The sequence below is a fragment of the Euleptes europaea genome, chromosome 2 (genome assembly GCF_029931775.1).
Source record: "Euleptes europaea isolate rEulEur1 chromosome 2, rEulEur1.hap1, whole genome shotgun sequence".
NCBI classification, from domain to species: domain Eukaryota; kingdom Metazoa; phylum Chordata; class Lepidosauria; order Squamata; family Sphaerodactylidae; genus Euleptes; species Euleptes europaea.
Genome location: NC_079313.1, coordinates 82093688 through 82110395, shown reverse-complemented (window position 1 = coordinate 82110395; position 16708 = coordinate 82093688). Strand labels below are relative to the sequence as shown.

General features: G+C 45.3%; 1 protein-coding gene across 1 annotated transcript in view; it reads left to right on the top strand.

Annotated features, from left to right (window-relative positions):
* CELSR2 (cadherin EGF LAG seven-pass G-type receptor 2) overlaps window positions 1-16708 on the top strand; it is a 120277-nt gene that overhangs the window by 28087 nt on the left and 75482 nt on the right. Inside the window, exon 2 of the mRNA XM_056844804.1 lies at window positions 11049-11693. Coding sequence (XP_056700782.1) covers window positions 11049-11693 — 645 coding nt within the window. The remainder of the gene's footprint in view (window positions 1-11048; window positions 11694-16708) is intronic.

The window sequence follows — 16708 nt, the reverse complement described above, 5'->3', positions numbered from 1 at the left end:
GGAGGCCCTTCCAGGGCGCTCCTGGCCAAGGGGAGCCGGGTGCGCCCGGCGGCGATGGCGGCTGCGGTGGTAAGTTCCCTCCTCCCTCCTCCCTCCCCTACTGTATTGACCCGCGTATAAGCCGAGGCCGGCTTTTTCAGCCCATTTTTTGGGCTGAAAAACTCGGCTTATACGCGAGTATATATGGTAGTAGGGTTGCCAGGTCCCCTCTCGCCACTGGCGGGAGCTTCATTATGGTGGGGCTGGGGGAGTAATTGGCGCAATAACGTCACTTCTGGGGTAAACCCGGAAGTGACGGGGACGCTCTAGCACATTCCTCAAAAAACTCTATGGTCACTTCTGGATTTTCCCTGGAAGTGACGTTAATCATCCCCCCTTCAGCTGGCCTGCTTCTTTCCGCCCGCTGGCCAGCTGAGGGGCAGCGGGCAGCCCTATTAATTGGCGGACAATTGTCCACCATTACCTGGTATCTGGCAACTATATTTATTAGTCTTCAGAGTGACATCACTGTCCATCATGTGACAGCTGGGTCTGTGTGTGAAAAAATGCATAGTAAGGGCCTTTCTCTGCCTACTGCCCATATTGGCAATATTGGAGCTCATCACTTCCCTTTCGTCATCTTCATGGACTAGGCTGTGCTTGCACAAAACAGGTACGATCTGGCATTTGAGATAGAAGAGAAATTGCTGCCGCCTTGGAGGGGGGTCTGCAGCCTTGGAGCCAGCTCTGCAGTGATTCCTACCAAAAGTAGTATTTGGTCACTTGAGCTACTCCAGTTTCTAGCTACTTCTTTTCTTGAGCCATACCATGCAGGTATGTCCTGGCCCTTAAGCCTTGCAGGTCCATAACTAGCTTTCTTCACTCAGTGAATGATTCTGAGGCAGGGTGATGGTGACCCTCCCAGTTCCTCCTTGGTTAAAGTGCAATTACATTCCAGCCAGGAGAGAATGGCTTGAGGGTGTGGGATTTTTGTTAATGGGAAGGCCCAAATGTAGCCTTCTTGACAGGTAAACTGCCATTTCCCAGCCCTCTCTTGATAGTTTTCTCTTTATCAATGATATTGAACGCCTAGAATGTATTGCCACTGGACTTCTTTTCCTTTGCCTCTCTAGCTGCAGGCAAGTCATCCCAAGAGATGGTTCCATGCTGAACTTTAAGAACTTCATCACAGGAAGTACCCACCCTCACTTAGGGTTGCCAGCTCAGAAGCAGGGAATGCACACGCAGGCCGCATGCAATGCGATCACATCACTTCTGGTTTACACCTGGAAGCCCCACATCGCAATGGGCCGCTTTACCACTCACATCTTTGACAGCCTTAATGTAGATAAAGATATTTATGCTCAGTGTACTGCAGTACCTATCCTGGGTGTGTGTCCCTTGCCTTGGCAATATGGTGCTATAGGAAAATATTAATTCCCCTCTTCCCCAGTGCACTTGGACCTGCTGATTTCTTGATATAGCTTTATTTTGAGTCCTAGTGAGGATTCCTTCATTGATCATTTCATCAGCTGCCTGCTCATACCTGTCTATAAGAGGGTCTGTACTTCCTGTCCTCAAAATCACAGTGAACTCCAGGCTGTGATCTTCTGAACCCAATGGACTTCTGGATAACCTAGGACTTGTGAAAGCTCTTCTTACAAAGTACTATTTTGGGCAGTTTCCCATATCATAGAGATGAGGTATTTGTTTATTTATCACATATCTTGCTCATCTTCTATGGTTGCCAACTGCCTAGAGGAAAAAGAAGTCTCGTCTCTTTAATTAAGGCTTAATGGCATTCTGTTGGCTGGTGTTATTTTACCTCCATGCCATGAAAAGATTCCGCTGCGCATTTTCACATGTTAAGCCTCTGTTAAAGGAACAGGACAAGTTCTCAGAGCAGTGTACATTGTTCTCCTCTCCTCCACTTTATTCACAACAGCTCTCTCTGGAGTAGATTAGGCTGAAAAGAGTTCTTGGACCAAGGTCATCCAGCAAGCTTCATGTCAGAGCAGGGACTTGAATCAGGTGTCCCAGGTCTTAGTCCTACTACTACACTACAGTGGCTTGCCTAGAACTTGAGACTCCTAGACTAGCAACTTTGGAGTACATACTGGACGCTTACCTCCCATGGCTGCCTCATCTTTGGACAGTTGGTCCCAGTGGTCGAGGGTTGCCAACAGGCTTGGAGAAAAAATGTCCAGTCCCTTTAATAGAGATTAAATGGAATGTTATTTACGAGCTTCTTTTCCACATATTTCCCAAAAGCCTAATAGCACACATTAGATTATCCTAAAGTGATCCACATGAACACACGAAGCTGCTTTATACTGAATCAGACCCTTGGTCAATCAAAGTCAGTATTGTCTACTCAGACCGGCAGTGGCTCTCTAGGGTCTCAGGTAGAGGTCTTTCACATCACCTACTTGCCTAGTCCCTTTAACTGGAGATGGTGGGGACTGAACCTGGGACCTGCATGCCAAGCAGATGCTCTACCACTGAGCCACGGACCCTCTCTAAACTCTCTCCAAACTCTCACCTTCCCGATATTGGAACTCATATCCTCAAAAGACTTTTCATTGTTGTCATGCATGTTTAAAAGCCTGTCACTGTTAGTTTCTGTCGATTTGCCTTCTGGAGTTGAAGCCAGTTGGGAGTGACATTTTCAAGTGCTCTCAGCTGTCATGTAGATTAGAAACATGCTTTCAAACCAAGCTCACCCCCTAAGATCTGCTGCTTCACAAATCTAAGATCAGGAGTCAACGTTTCAGGATCTGAAGTTCTGGTAAATAGTGAGAAATTCCAGTGCTGAAGGCAAACATCAGGAGAGTTTTGAGGAAACGTGGTAAAATGTTTATTTAGAAGACAGAAAGAAACGTGCTTAAATCCTGCAGCATATACTGAAGTAATATTGGTATGATAAGAACATCTATATCTCCTTGCTTCACGGCACTTTCCACCACCATCAGCAATACCGAAGTAACATATATTTAAGTGATGGAAAACAAACATTTTGGCTGAAGAAACAATCCATTCAGCATTTTGGAGGAGGGGGAAATGGGAAATTATGTTGTGGCCCTCAGGCACCCAGGTTCCATAGCAGCCTCTCAGTTCCCCAAAATGTTTACAAGGCAGCCCCATCTCTGCTTGCCTAATGTTCTCCTGGCCTTCCACTATCATTGCTTCTGTTTCCTCCATCATCTTGAGATTGCACTATTTCAGGAACAGATTGGAAATTAAAAGTGCCCTGGAGCATCAAGCCAAGGGGCCCCAGCAGCAATGTTACTCGGCTTGACTTCAGCCACCAGTGATGATGGGCTCCAGCCACCAGTGATGAAAGCCATAATGGTTGTCTCCTGCCATATTGCTAGTAGCTGTGTTGAAGCCATGGTGGACCTGCCAGCAGAAGCATGGAAAGTAGTACCTTGCATACTTAAGTCTCCACTTCTGCCCAGGTCTGAGCCAAATGGCCCTTACACCTCTGCCAGTGATGCTGTGGCTCGGCTTGCTGCAGACTTTTTTGTAGATAAAATCCTGCACATCCGCCATAACCTCTTCTCCAGCCTTTCGATCAGTAGTGCTCTGGGGAGACCATGTGTTCATTCTGGTCCAATTTTAGACCACTTCCATCTCCTCTCCATTGCAGATGTGGACAAGATCCTGGTGTCTGTGAAGCCAACAACCTGCTCATTGGATCCTTGCCCTTCGTGTCTGGTTAAGACCTCCCGTGACGTGGTAGGAAGCCCTTGACTGAGATTGTTAATCTATCCCTCAGTCAGGGTCACTTTCCTGGGTCATCGAAGGAAGCCATTGTTAGGCCCCTTCTGAAAAGACCATCACTGGATTCTGATGACCCAGCCAATTGCCGCCCAGTGTCCAATTTACCATGTCTGGGAAAGGTAATTGAAAGATCAGTGGCAGAACAACTCGAGGAGCTCTTGGATGAGACAGCTGCACTCAACCCCTTCTAGTTAGGCTTTAGACCCTGTTTTGATCCCGAGATGGCTCTGGTAGCTCTGGTTGACGACCTCTGCCGTCATTTAGATAAGGGTGGTGTTGCTTGGACAGACAGGTGTCAGCAACAGTACAGTCAGCTTTTTTCACCTTCACCATGCCTATCAATTATCCCCATATCTCTCCCAGGCTGACCTTGCTACAGTAATCCATGCCACGGTCACCTTCAAATTGGACTATTGTAATTCGCTCTATGTGGGGCTCCATCATCTTGAACATCTATATCTCCTTGAAATCATTTCGTAAACTAAAGATCGTGCAACATGCTGCTGTGAAACTCCTTACAGGGTCCCCCTGGGGCACCCACTCTCTGTCCCTATTGAAACAGCTGCACTGGTTGCCTATTGAGTTCTGGGTGAGATTCAAGGTGTTGGTCATTACCTTTAAAGCCCTACACAGCCTGGGCCCAATATATCTGAGGGACCGCCTCTTTCCGTATATTCCCCCATGGTTGCTCCGCTCTTCATCAAGTGATTTATTGAGGGTGCCGGGACCCCGTGAAATCTGTCTGTCTTTCACCAGGGCTAGAGCATTTTCAATTGCAGCTCCTTCCTGGTGGAATGCTCTTACTTACTTTAATAATACTGCTCATGTAGCCAATTCAGCCTTGAACAGTGTCACACTGAGATTGAAACTAAAGGGGAAAAAACGGTGGAATGCTCTACCGGGGGAGATCTGTGCCCTGTTGGGTTTATCTCAGTTCTGCAGGGCCTGCAAAATAGAACTCCAATGAGTGTTCCTCCAGATTTAGGCCACTGGTTTGGTCTGTTACCCTCGTGTAGCTGCTGGCCAATTTGATGCCTCTGACTCATAGTGCTGAATACTGTAATGCTGGAATAAGTGTTGGTTTTTAATTTATATTGTTGTGATATTGTATTGTATTGTAAACTGCCCTGAGCCTTGGAAAGGCGGTATAGAAATCTAATGAAATGAAATGAAATCCGGTCTGGCCACAATTAGTGCAATTCTATCCAACTTTTAATAGCATGAGAATGTGTGAAAGGACAGACTGACCCCCACCCCTGCAGTGAGCCTTGCTTCCCGAGTGCTTTCGTTCCACTTGAGCTCACTTCTGATCCCTGATCCCAGCTAAAAGAAAAGTACTGGGAACAGAGGCTGTGGTAGGGTTGCCAGGTCCCTTTGGGGCAGAGCCTGAGGAGGGCAGGGTTTGGGGAGGGGAGGGACTTCAGTGCCATAGAGTCCAATTGCCAAAATGTCCATTTTTCTCCAGGTGAACTGGTCTCTATTGGTTGGAGATCAGTTGTAATAGCAGGAGATCTCCAGCTACTACCTGGAAGTTGGCAACCCTAGGTTGTGGGGCTGTAAGCTTCAAGCCAGGGGACCATTCAGTACCTCTTACCCATGTGCCCTCTTTGCTGTTAAAATCAGATCCTTCATCTCCGTGTTCCTGTGTGCTTGTGGCAGATCCAGCTTTAAATGCAAAGATCTGCAACTGTTGTCTCCTCTGGCTCTCAGCCTCATAGCCTCTTGACATTTATTTTAACTGCATTTAGCTGAATTGTTAGAGGGTTTTGTCCATGTCCAGTCCTTACGGCTGTTTCTGTGGCAGTGGAATGTGCCTTGACAGCCTTGATTAGGACCCTCAAAATTCATTTCATGGCTAACATTAAGCTGGTGCCAGGTGGGAGCTGCCAGCCTGCAGGATTGTGAACTTTCTGTCTGACAAACTCTTTTCTTCTTCCTCTTGGGATTGGATCATTAGTCTTTTTGTCCCCTGGACTGTCCCTTTCCTCGTCAGAGTTTTTTGGTTTGGAATATCTCCTACTTACTAGAAGTTTTGGCTTCAAGTAATGATTGCAGTTCACAACCTGTAGAGTCTTCCTTTCCTTGACTGTGGATCAGAAGATTCTGCCATTAGAAATTTGGGTCATCATCTTTCTCCCAAACAAAGGGTGCCGCTGTGCCCTTAGGTGAAGCGGTAGATTTGCCTATTTGGCTGCTAGCTAAGAACCAACTTGATACGCCTGTTGCAGGTCAGCAGTCTTTCTTCTCCAGGACAACTCAGAGAGCTTTTGCTATGTTTGCTTTCTCTGCGTGTGCAGCTTGGTTATGAAATATAACTAAAGTGCCCCATGCTCAAAGCTAGATGAGCACCGAGCTACTTTCCCAGGGGAATTCTCCAGAGTGGGGGATGCGGGGGATATTTACCAATCATAACCCCTGACAGCCACTCAACCAGTGAATTCCTGCCATTACTCAGATTAAGACCGTTAATTATTGACAGCGTTTGACAAAACTGCAGGCTGCTCTGAAAAAGAGAAGAGGGGGAGAGGAGAAACCCACCAGCCAGTTCGCAGACACTTCAGAAGTGGCTGTGTCCTGGCCTGGTTTGGCCATCAAGACTGTGCCTGAGGCTTACATACTCTCTCTCTTCACCTCTCACACATTCTAATTTCTTCCCTAGTTCATGCAAACCACAGCTTATCCTGACATTTCTATCTGGCAAATGGTGGTTTCTGCAAATCATAATTTACTTCCAAACCAGTAATGGAATCATTTTGTGGGTACCTAATTTGGACATCATGGCAAACTCTGGTTTGCCTGAACCAGGAAGTGAGTGAAGGAATTGGAACACAAGGAGGCAAGGAGTGAAGGGGAAGGAGGAAGAGTGTGAGTTCAAGGCAATACATCTGAAGTAGACCTCTGCTTTCTCCACACCTTTGATAGGATTGTTGTTATTTTATACAGTGTCATCAATGGAATGCTCTATGGAATTATTATTTTTAAAAAAACAGGTCTTTGTACTGAGGAAAATATGCTGAAAAAGGAGTAACTCCTTGGCTGTATGGCTGATGGATATACTGTTTTAACCAGAAAAGTCTTCCAAGCAGAAGCATAGTTTGATCCTGGCAACTCCTTTTCCCATCAGTAATGTTAAAATAATACTGTGTATGTTTGCATATGTGGGGTGAGATCATAACAATAACTTCTACACAGGTTTTTCAAATAATGCAAAGTGTTGCACCATTCCCCTCCCACTAACATCCCTGGAAAATATTGTGCATGCCTGATTGAAGTATGTATGTGTATGATAGTATTGTACTTACATGTGTGGAATGTTGTTGCCTAGCACTATGCCTGTTTAGTACAGTATCACAAAACACCTGCAGTTCCTGGCGGCAGTTACCAGGTGGCCTTAGTCCTGTGGCTAAAAACAGGATGACCCAAGTTTCCTCTCCTGCTTCCTGACCAGGCAGCTCTGTGCTCTCCTTCCCTGCTCTTCCTTTGCTTTAGCCAAATAAGACACAGGACAGAAACCAAGACCATCCCTCCTGCTCTCCTCTGCTTCAGGCTACCAGGCTACAGACTAAAACAAATGAAATATAATCAAGTCATAATAAACCTATTAAAAACTTCAAATACACATACACACACACATATATAGCAAAATAGTTAATAGTGGCTGACAAGCAGTGAAATCTTCTGCTAATTATGAAAGAGTACTAAAAACCCTTCTGAAGAGAAAGGAAGGTTTATACAACTTTTCTGAAAACCAAGAGAGAATCAGCCAGGGTAACTTTGCTGGAAAGGGAGATGCAAAGGTTGACTGCCCAGAAATTATAAGACAAGAGTACACAAAACAGGGTTTCCCCAACTGATCTAAATGTAGCAAGAGGACTGTATGAGAGTGGGTGCTGTTTCAGACGTCGGGGTCCCAGATTGCTTAGTCCTTTAAAGGCTGACACCAGCACTGTGACCTAGGGCTGGAACCAAAGTGCTAATCATTCCAGCTCCTTCAAGACTGGAGTTATATGATCTGTCAGGCTAGCCCCTAAGAAAAGTCTGGCTGCTGCAGCCCCGTGTAGAGTGTATTACAGTAAGTAGGAGGTTATTATGGCATGCATTGAAGTGGTGAGTTCTTTGTTCCCAAAGAAGGGTATGGCTGGCACACCAACTATAGCTTTAGAAAAAACCCACTCCAGCCACAGCTGCAACCTGAGAATCAGGCAGCAGCTGTGGATCAAGGAATACCCATGAGCTACACACCTGATCCTTCCGGTGGGACACTGACTACATAGAAAAAGCCGAAACACCAATTCCTAAGTCAACCAGACCACCCACTGTCAACATCTCTGTCTTATCTGGATTGAATTTCTGTTTATTAGTCAACACCACTGCTGTATATAGCTGCTCAAAGAGTGCAGTACCTCACTGGGATCAGAGAAGGAAAGGTATAGTTGAATGTCATTGGCATACTGATATTACTAATACCCAGTCTTCCAAGTGAGCTTTTCCAGCATTTTCATGTAGATGTTGAAAAACATAAGCGATGGGATAGAATTCTGTTGTGCTCCATGGAACAATTCCCATGATGGTGCGGAGCAGTGAACTCCCATCAGCTCTTGTTGCCTTCCTATAACGCAGGGTTAAACCACTGCTGAGCAGCTCCACCAGTATCCAGTCTACACCAGCCAGCGTGGTTTAGTGGTTAAGAGCGGTGGTTTGGAGTGGTGGACTCTGATCTGGAGAACCGGGTTCGATTCCCCACTCCTCCACATGAGTGGGGGACGCTAATCTGGTGAACCAGGTTGGTTTCCCCACTCCTGCGCATGAAGCCAGCTGAGTGATCTTGGGCTAGTCACAGTTCTATGAAGAGCTCTCTCAGCCCCACCTATCTCTGTTGTGGGAGGGGAAGGTGATTGAAAGCCGGTTTGATTTTGCCTTAAATGGTAGAGAAAGTTGGCATATAAAAACCAACTCTTCTTCTTCTTCTTAAAAGGGAGGGCAGAAGGATACCATGATTAAATGGTGTATAATACCACCATGAATTTCTGGAGAGCTAATAGAATCAAGGTTACTTGCTCAGTGAGGTCTGTTCACCAGTAGAACAAAGGCAGTTGCTGTGCCACAGGCAGGCTTGAAATAGGACTGAGGTCAAATCTTCTTTTTCTCAGGACAGGAGAAGAAAGTTCTGGCTGTGGACTCTATTTCTTGCTCAGCCACTCCATGAAAACAATTTTATCCCCCTCCCCCCAGTGCTCTGTTAATTATTTTGACCTCTCACAGTTCCTGAAGCCTCATTAATGAGATGGCAGTTGGATAACTACAATAGTAGGAATTACACAAAGAGGAGAGTCCTTAAAAGGATGGGACACAGAAGGAGAGGAGTGTGAGGCAATGGCAATCTGTAAGCAACCATTCCCCACACAGTAAACTGGCAGTGAAACGGGCACAGCATTCCAGGGGCCACATTTAGCTTTTTGTGGTTGATAACACTAAAATTAAGTCTGGAAAAAAAAAACACTCTTCGTAGAATTTGGAGTTGTATTTTTTATTTTATTTTGGGGGCTATGGCAGTTTTCTGAGAACTGCATCACACATTACAACTCGCAGTAAGTTGTCATGTTTCTGCCCATGGGCCAACCATGTCATTTTTGCAATATTTGAAGAATATGCATATGTCTGAAAAGATGTAACATGTCCCTCCAGGTGGGATCTCTGTATCCCCTGGAGTTACAGCTCATCTCCAGACTGCAGAGATCAGTTCTCCTGGAGAAAACAGATGCTTTGGAGGGTGGATTCTATGGCATTATACCCCACAGAGGTCCCTGATTTCCCCAGGCTCCATCCCCAAATCTTGAGGAGTTTCCCAACCTGGACTTGGCAACCCTACCCCCCATCCCCCATGGTGGCCAGGGGAACCTGGCAGCCCTACAGAATTCATAGGACAGGTTTGGAAGCCAGAGCACTAGAAAGGTATGGGATCTTTAACAATAAAATACAGTGTGAGCAGTTATCACTTAGGCACATTAAGGAGCATGGCAGGTTTAGAGGAACATCTCCCAGACTCAAGGTCCCATATTGCTACTTTTCAGTTGTCCTCATACACATAGTACCGGATTCAATCAGGGCAAAAGAAATTTCATATCCTGAGAGGTAGATGCATCTCTTATTCCAGGTGCATGGAACCATTGTTTGGCCATTAATTTCCATAATTCCTCCATCAAAAGCCAAGTCCCACCAAAGCACAGAAGAGAGAAATTTGTACACTTTGCATAACAGTACAACATATTGGAGTGACTACTGAACAAGTCCTTGGCACTGATAACTTTTTTTGTTTGTTTAAAAAAAGAGCCAGGACTCATATATAAGGTTGCACCAATTTCTACCAGTTTCCCCCTTCAGGGTTTGGGAGACCCCCTCCAAAAGGTGCTAGTTGTCAACCCCCCCAAACAACAACAACAACTTCGCAGTGCATTTCTGTGCATGCCCAGAAGCAGAAGTTTTTTACCAGGCATGGTTGAGCTGTTCATATATAGGCCAAATAGCCCATTGAAATTCAGTTCTCATGATTGCAACACACTATCACTATGTGAGCTGCATGGGCACATGCTCAAACATCTTTAGGTAGCATTGTAGCCAACATGAGTGTGTGTGTGTGGGGCGGGGGGAGATCCACCCAAGAGGTTTGCTTTTCTGTTCTGAAGCTGTTGCGTAGTGGTGGCCTTGGTCGGGGAGATGCTTAAGGAAAGAACTAAGCAACATCTCCTACTCCTATGTGATAAAAAATATTCATCCACACGGGAGAATTTTTTAAAAAACTTCTATAAGGAGTATGGCAGAAAATCTGATAGCACACTGTGATCATGTTCTTTGTGGCGCCAAAAGAGTTAGCCAATGGCAGCTATTGTATTATGTTGTAGGGTGGAAAAGTAGGACTCAACTTTTTTAGATAAATGAGTAAACAACAGCGATAATGGGGCTGTACCTAGGGAGAGAAAGGTGTTATAGTCCTATCTGTGTATTGGGGCTGTGGTAACAGGGATCCACTATCTGTGACAGAGAGAAGTGTTCTGGGATTGTGACCTACTCTGTCTCCAGTGGCCAACCAGTCTTTGGTCTCCTCCTCTTACATGTTCCTGAGGGCAGAGTGAAAAACGTATAGATCAAGCATAGTGGGATTGTGCCAATGGTACTGGTAGAATCTATACAGAAAGAGTGCTTGAATTCCTGTCTTCAGGTTGGCCTGTACAGGCTCCTCTGTGCTGTATGAGCAGCATTAACTCTTTTTTTCTCCTGCTTTTCTACAGATGGAATCCACAGTGTGACTGCCCAGTGCACACTTCAGGTGACCATCATCACAGATGAGATGCTAACCAACAGTATTACCTTGCGGCTAGAGAACATGTCGCAGGAACGTTTCCTTTCCCCTCTGTTGGCCCTCTTTCTTGAAGGGGTGGCAACTGTGCTGTCTGCTCCTCGTGACCATGTTGTCCTTTTCAACATCCAGAATGACACAGACGTGCAAGCTGCACAGATCCTTAATGTCAGTCTCTCAGTGTCATTGCCAGATGGAGTCCATGGGGGGTACTATATTCCTTCAGAGGACCTGCAGGAGCGACTTTACCTCAACCGCACACTCCTGGCAGCTATCTCGGAGCAGCGAGTCTTGCCTTTTGATGACAACATTTGTCTGCGGGAACCCTGTGAGAATTACATGCGTTGTGTCTCAGTGCTGAAGTTTGACAGCTCAGCGCCCTTCATTGCCTCTGATACCATCCTTTTCCGACCCATCCACCCTGTCAATGGCCTACGCTGCCGCTGCCCACTTGGCTTCACTGGTGACTACTGTGAGACTGAGATTGACCTCTGCTATTCTAACCCCTGTGGAAATAATGGACGCTGCCAAAGCCGCGAAGGAGGTTATACATGCGAGTGTCAAGAGGGCTACACTGGTAAGTGTTGGTCAGGGGAGTGGGGTCATCAGAGGAAGGAACCATCAAGTGGGCTCCTCTTCTCAAACCATTACTGTCTTTATTTGGCTCTCTGGTCTGGTTTGGACCAATATGGATGTTCTACATGGCATTATCTACATGGCAATATTGATGTTCTACATGGCATTATATGGAAGCTTGCCATGGCTTTATCCATCTGTTATTTTCTGCCTACTGAAGTCACTTCCACTAACTTTCCTATCTTCTTCCTTTCATTACAGCCCACTGAGATCCTCAAAATGTTGATTCTGGGTGACGGGATTTTCAGGAACAACATGAGGGGTGAATTGTGGGGGGGAGAGTTCAGTGAGAGGGGAGAATAAACAAACATACCCCCTTTCTGCTGATGAAAAATAATGTTGAATCCAAAGAATTGTCATTGTTTATAATTTCCATAGTGGTTTTTAGTGCAGGGCAGGCCTGTAGCCAGGGGTTTTGTGGTGTTTTAGTGTACATTGGAGGGACATTAGTGTAAACCATTTGATTCATCACAGAACCAGAAGAAGAGTTAGTTTTTATACCCCGAATTTCTCTACCTTTAAGGAATCTCAAACCAGCTTATAATCACCTTCCCTTCCTCTCTCCACAGCAGACACCTTGTGAGGTAGGTGGGGCTGAGAGAGTTTGGCTAGAACTGTGACTAGCCTAAGGTCACTCAGCACGCTTCATGTGGAGGAGTGGGGAATCAAACCCGGTTCTCTAGAGTCCACCACTCTTAACCTCTACACCACATTGCCTGATAGGTTTAGATTTATTTAATCAATATTAGTACAAAAAGTGAATTTTTTAAACACTTCTGAACAAGGGATTGTCAATTATGCCACAGCTTTTATCCAGTTTGGAGCATTTACTGAGCTGCTGCCTGAAGCTACTGATTGCACATTTGTCCTTATATCTTCACAAATAAAAGGGTTAGACTTAATAGAGAGAGAGTGAGAGAGAGAGAGAGAGATTGAAACTGAAAATGCATGGAAAGGGCCTGGAATATCCCTGTAAAGGGTCCTTGCCTGCCACAGTCTCTTCCCAAAGCTATATCTTGGGTCCAAGATGCTTTCCAGTTCTCAGATCATTTATGCTCAAATCAGTTGGTGGTGTGAGGTAGGCTGAAGGATGCATCATTCCCCAAAGCTGTCCAATGAGCTTCATCAATGAGTGGGGATTTTAATGTAGGTCTCCCACATATGTTAACAGCAATTTATCCTATGCACCACCTTGGCTCACCCCCCTTCTCCAAGTACACACAGCTTCTATGTTTCCCTCCTTCTGTTCTCCATTTTATATTTCACCCTCTTTGTCTGGAGCAGACTTTAAAAAAAATTGCACTGAAGGAAATCAAATTCTGCTCCTGGAAAAGCTGATTTATGCAAATTGAATAAAAACGAGTGAATTAGGCACAGATGCATCTTACTTATGTTATATAATTAATTCTGCTTCTTCTAATTATGGGGAGAAGCAAAAAGCTATGCTGGAAACTAAAATCTTCCTTCCTGATTCCTGGAATTACTATGCAGCCCCCACCCCTGTTTCTGAGATGTCACTTGGTATTAGACATACTCTTTGAAGCCTGTCTTTAGAGCTGTAATGCCAAATAAGATTCTTGGTATGCAGGAATCTGTACCCAGTGCCAAATGCACTCAGGTAGAATTGCTAAATACACACTACTCAGTCTTTGCTGCTCTTTCTCTGTGACTTATTTTCTGTATCTACCTGATGGAGCCACTTATCTTGCTGTGGTTCACTTCTGAGCTGCCATGCTTCTCTAGGGGGTAGTTAATTTCTGCTTGGCAGAAGGATGTGGGAAATGAGGAAATCAGTGTTGTGTGGTGCTAGGTTATAGGAAGGCATTTACTGCAAGTTGCCTGGGACAATTCTGGACTTTAGGTAGCCTCTCCTGGGTGCTCTTCCCTCTTTGTGGCCAGCACACTTAACACAGTAGGGTCTAATTTAGCCCTGCCATGGTACCACTATTTTCATTCCTACTGCTTGGTTGCAATTGTGATATAACAGATGCAGTGGCCAGGATATGAATGGCCCCTTGTTTGTGCCCCAGTTCAGCCAGATTTCTCTTCCACGCAGGGCTGGACAATGGCAGGCTGGCTATGAATTCACTGGTAGCTTTCCCAGTCAGGACAATGAGTTGTTCTCTCATGAACTCTCTACTAGGAGATAAAAGGCAATAGGAAGCTAGTCTTGTATGTGCGCCTAGTTTGTGTATCTGTCTGCCTGCCGGTGCCGCTCTTTCATTAGGACTGCCTGCTTGGCATCTCTGGAAACATTATGCCTGGTTCAGGAGAGCAGCATCTCCTGCTAAGCAGCCTATTTAACAATGGGTCTGCTTGTTTTAGAGCCAAGGGAGTATGTGTACCTTGACTGGATCCTGCTGTCCTACTCAAGGATGGAATTGGAAAGCATGGAGTCTGAGGGCTTCTACTGATATTTCTTTTTTTAGCATGTGTCTTAAATTTATTAGTGGTAGACAGGCACCAGTATAACTTTCAATTAAATTAAATTAGCGTCAGGAACAACACCGAAAACTAGGCATCTTCTCTCAGAGTGTGTACTCAGCACTAAAACATTTGAATTGACATGCACCTACTGATGTGTCACCCTAATTCTAAAAGGTATTTTGGAAGAGGTTCTGCACCACTTGTAGAATTCACTGTACTTGGCCTTCAGCCACTGGTTCTCAAGCAGTCTTTTGCTTCAGGCAAAGACCATGTGTGGTGGCCCCAGGAGTAACATTTAGTAAGCAGTGCACAAATTGGTGCACCAGTACCACACCACAAGTCTTTGTTTCCTGTATGCAGCTACTGTGGCTGCATTTCCAAACTCCTGCCTTCAGTCAGCTCTGCTGCAATGGAAGTGATCTCTCCTACTTCCATGTCCTAAAACTATAAAAGGTAATCCCTCTATATGGCTTCCAGTCTCATGAGATTCTGATATCTAAGGGAAACAGAAGCATCTGAGACAGGGAGATATACTGTCTTATTCTCCAAACGGTGATCTAGATAAGGTTGCCAAACTCCTGGTGGGGCCTGGAGATCTCCCAGAATTACAACTGATCTTCATGCAACAAAGACCAGTTCCTCTGGAGAAAATGGCTGCTTTGTAAGGTAGGCTGTATGGCATTATACCTTGGTGAGGTTCCTTTCCAGGCCTCACCCCAAATCTCCAGGAATTTTTCAACCTGGAGTTGGCAACCCTAGGATTGATCTATGCCACAGCAGCTCTCTAGCCACCCAGAAAAGTGGACTTGTGTGGGACTTTTGTCCTTTCCCAGTGGCAAAGAAAGCTGTTGGGTTAACATATATTTTATGGATAGATTCAAAAGTACAAATGTCAGGGCATTAGGGTAGTATTGGCTCCCATGTCCAAGTGGATGCTTGCTTATTCTGCAGATCCAGAGGGAAGGACTTCCTTGACCCTTCCATGCTACACAAATGCTGCAGAAAGGTGACTGGAACTTCTGCTTCTGGATGGGTTACGCCCCTTTCCCAGCATCTGTAGCAAATCAAGCTCTTTCCCAGCATCTGTAGTAAATCAAGCTCTGGCACTAATCTCCGCCTCCGTGTATGTTTAGAAATCCCATCTCCTGCCTCTCAGCTTTAATAATCTCAACCGAAATCTCCATCCCCCACGCCCACTTCCCCACATCATCTGGCCCATTCCCCCAGTCACTGGGCCTTCCTTGTATACACACTCACCAGAGTCTTCATCTAGTCATTTTGGGCCTGCCATTATTCGTCTGAGATTATCTGGTCCTCAGAACCACAGCTTTCCAGGTGCTTTTATAAGGACCCGAAATTGCAGCAAAATTGAATTGGATTTGAGCTGAAGAATCTGCTTTCGTGCCCTCAGCACCAGAGGGGCTAAGACAGTGACAGGGTCAGTCAAACCACTGTTTGCGTTCGGGAAAGGTAAACTGCTTGTTCCATATTCTTTTTTGTTACAAGAGAAGGCAGAACTAGCAGGGGAGTCGCTTCACTTTCATTGGTCCAGGGAGTACTTTGAGAAAAATAATTTTCTTACTAGGGCTGTATTGAATGCTCATCTCTTTCACTTTTTGAAGTGAGAGGTAGGCTTTAGTGGGGCCCTGGGGTATTCCCCACCCCCCACCATTGTGTTCTTTTCCTGTCTTCTACCACTTTATTTATACTCTTGTTGTCCTCACTGGATGTTGCTTCAGTGTTATTTTTCTCCTTGCTGTGGACGTGATGTTAGCCATTCAAGGATCACACAGCACACATAATGATGTGGCGCCATGTAGCCAATCAGATGTGGCTTTTTGATGATGTAATGAAGACAGTTCGGAGCAAGAACAATACATGGTCCGGAGCCTCCCACAGATCTCCAAAACAGATGGCTATTTTCACAAGAACTACCCTCACCTGGCCCTTTTGGTTCATTCCTTATTTTTGGTGCCCTGCAATAACAAGCAGTTTGTTAAAAGATCACAAAGGTTACCAACTGTACAATATTAGAATTAATAATTAGGCTTAGCCTTGTCTCCAGTGGCCAGTTGATCTGCACCACTGTGGTCCTACTATTTGTGTCCGTATTTTGTCGAGAGCCGTACCTGTAACCGAGCCTTGTTACCCTATATTACCCTGTACTGAAATCTTCTGATTTGAGAAGTGTAATATGTGTCATTACTTTTCCTCCCCATATTAGATAAAGGAAAACTGTTAGTTTAGGCACAACTTTAGGGCCCATTGACATAAGCAGTTATCCTGGGATGATGATCCATGGATGAATTGAAAGGGAATCATTAATCACAGGTATGGTTAGGAGCTCCTGACAACCGTATGGTTATGATCTCCAACATAGCCATTTTCATAGTTTCTACATTTAAGAAATACTGGTGGGGGGTGACAACAGTTTAGAACCCTCTGTCTAATGTGTGTCATTTCTGGCTCCACAGTAGGGATGCCAGCCTCCAGGTGGGACCTGGGGATATCCCAGAATCACACCTCATC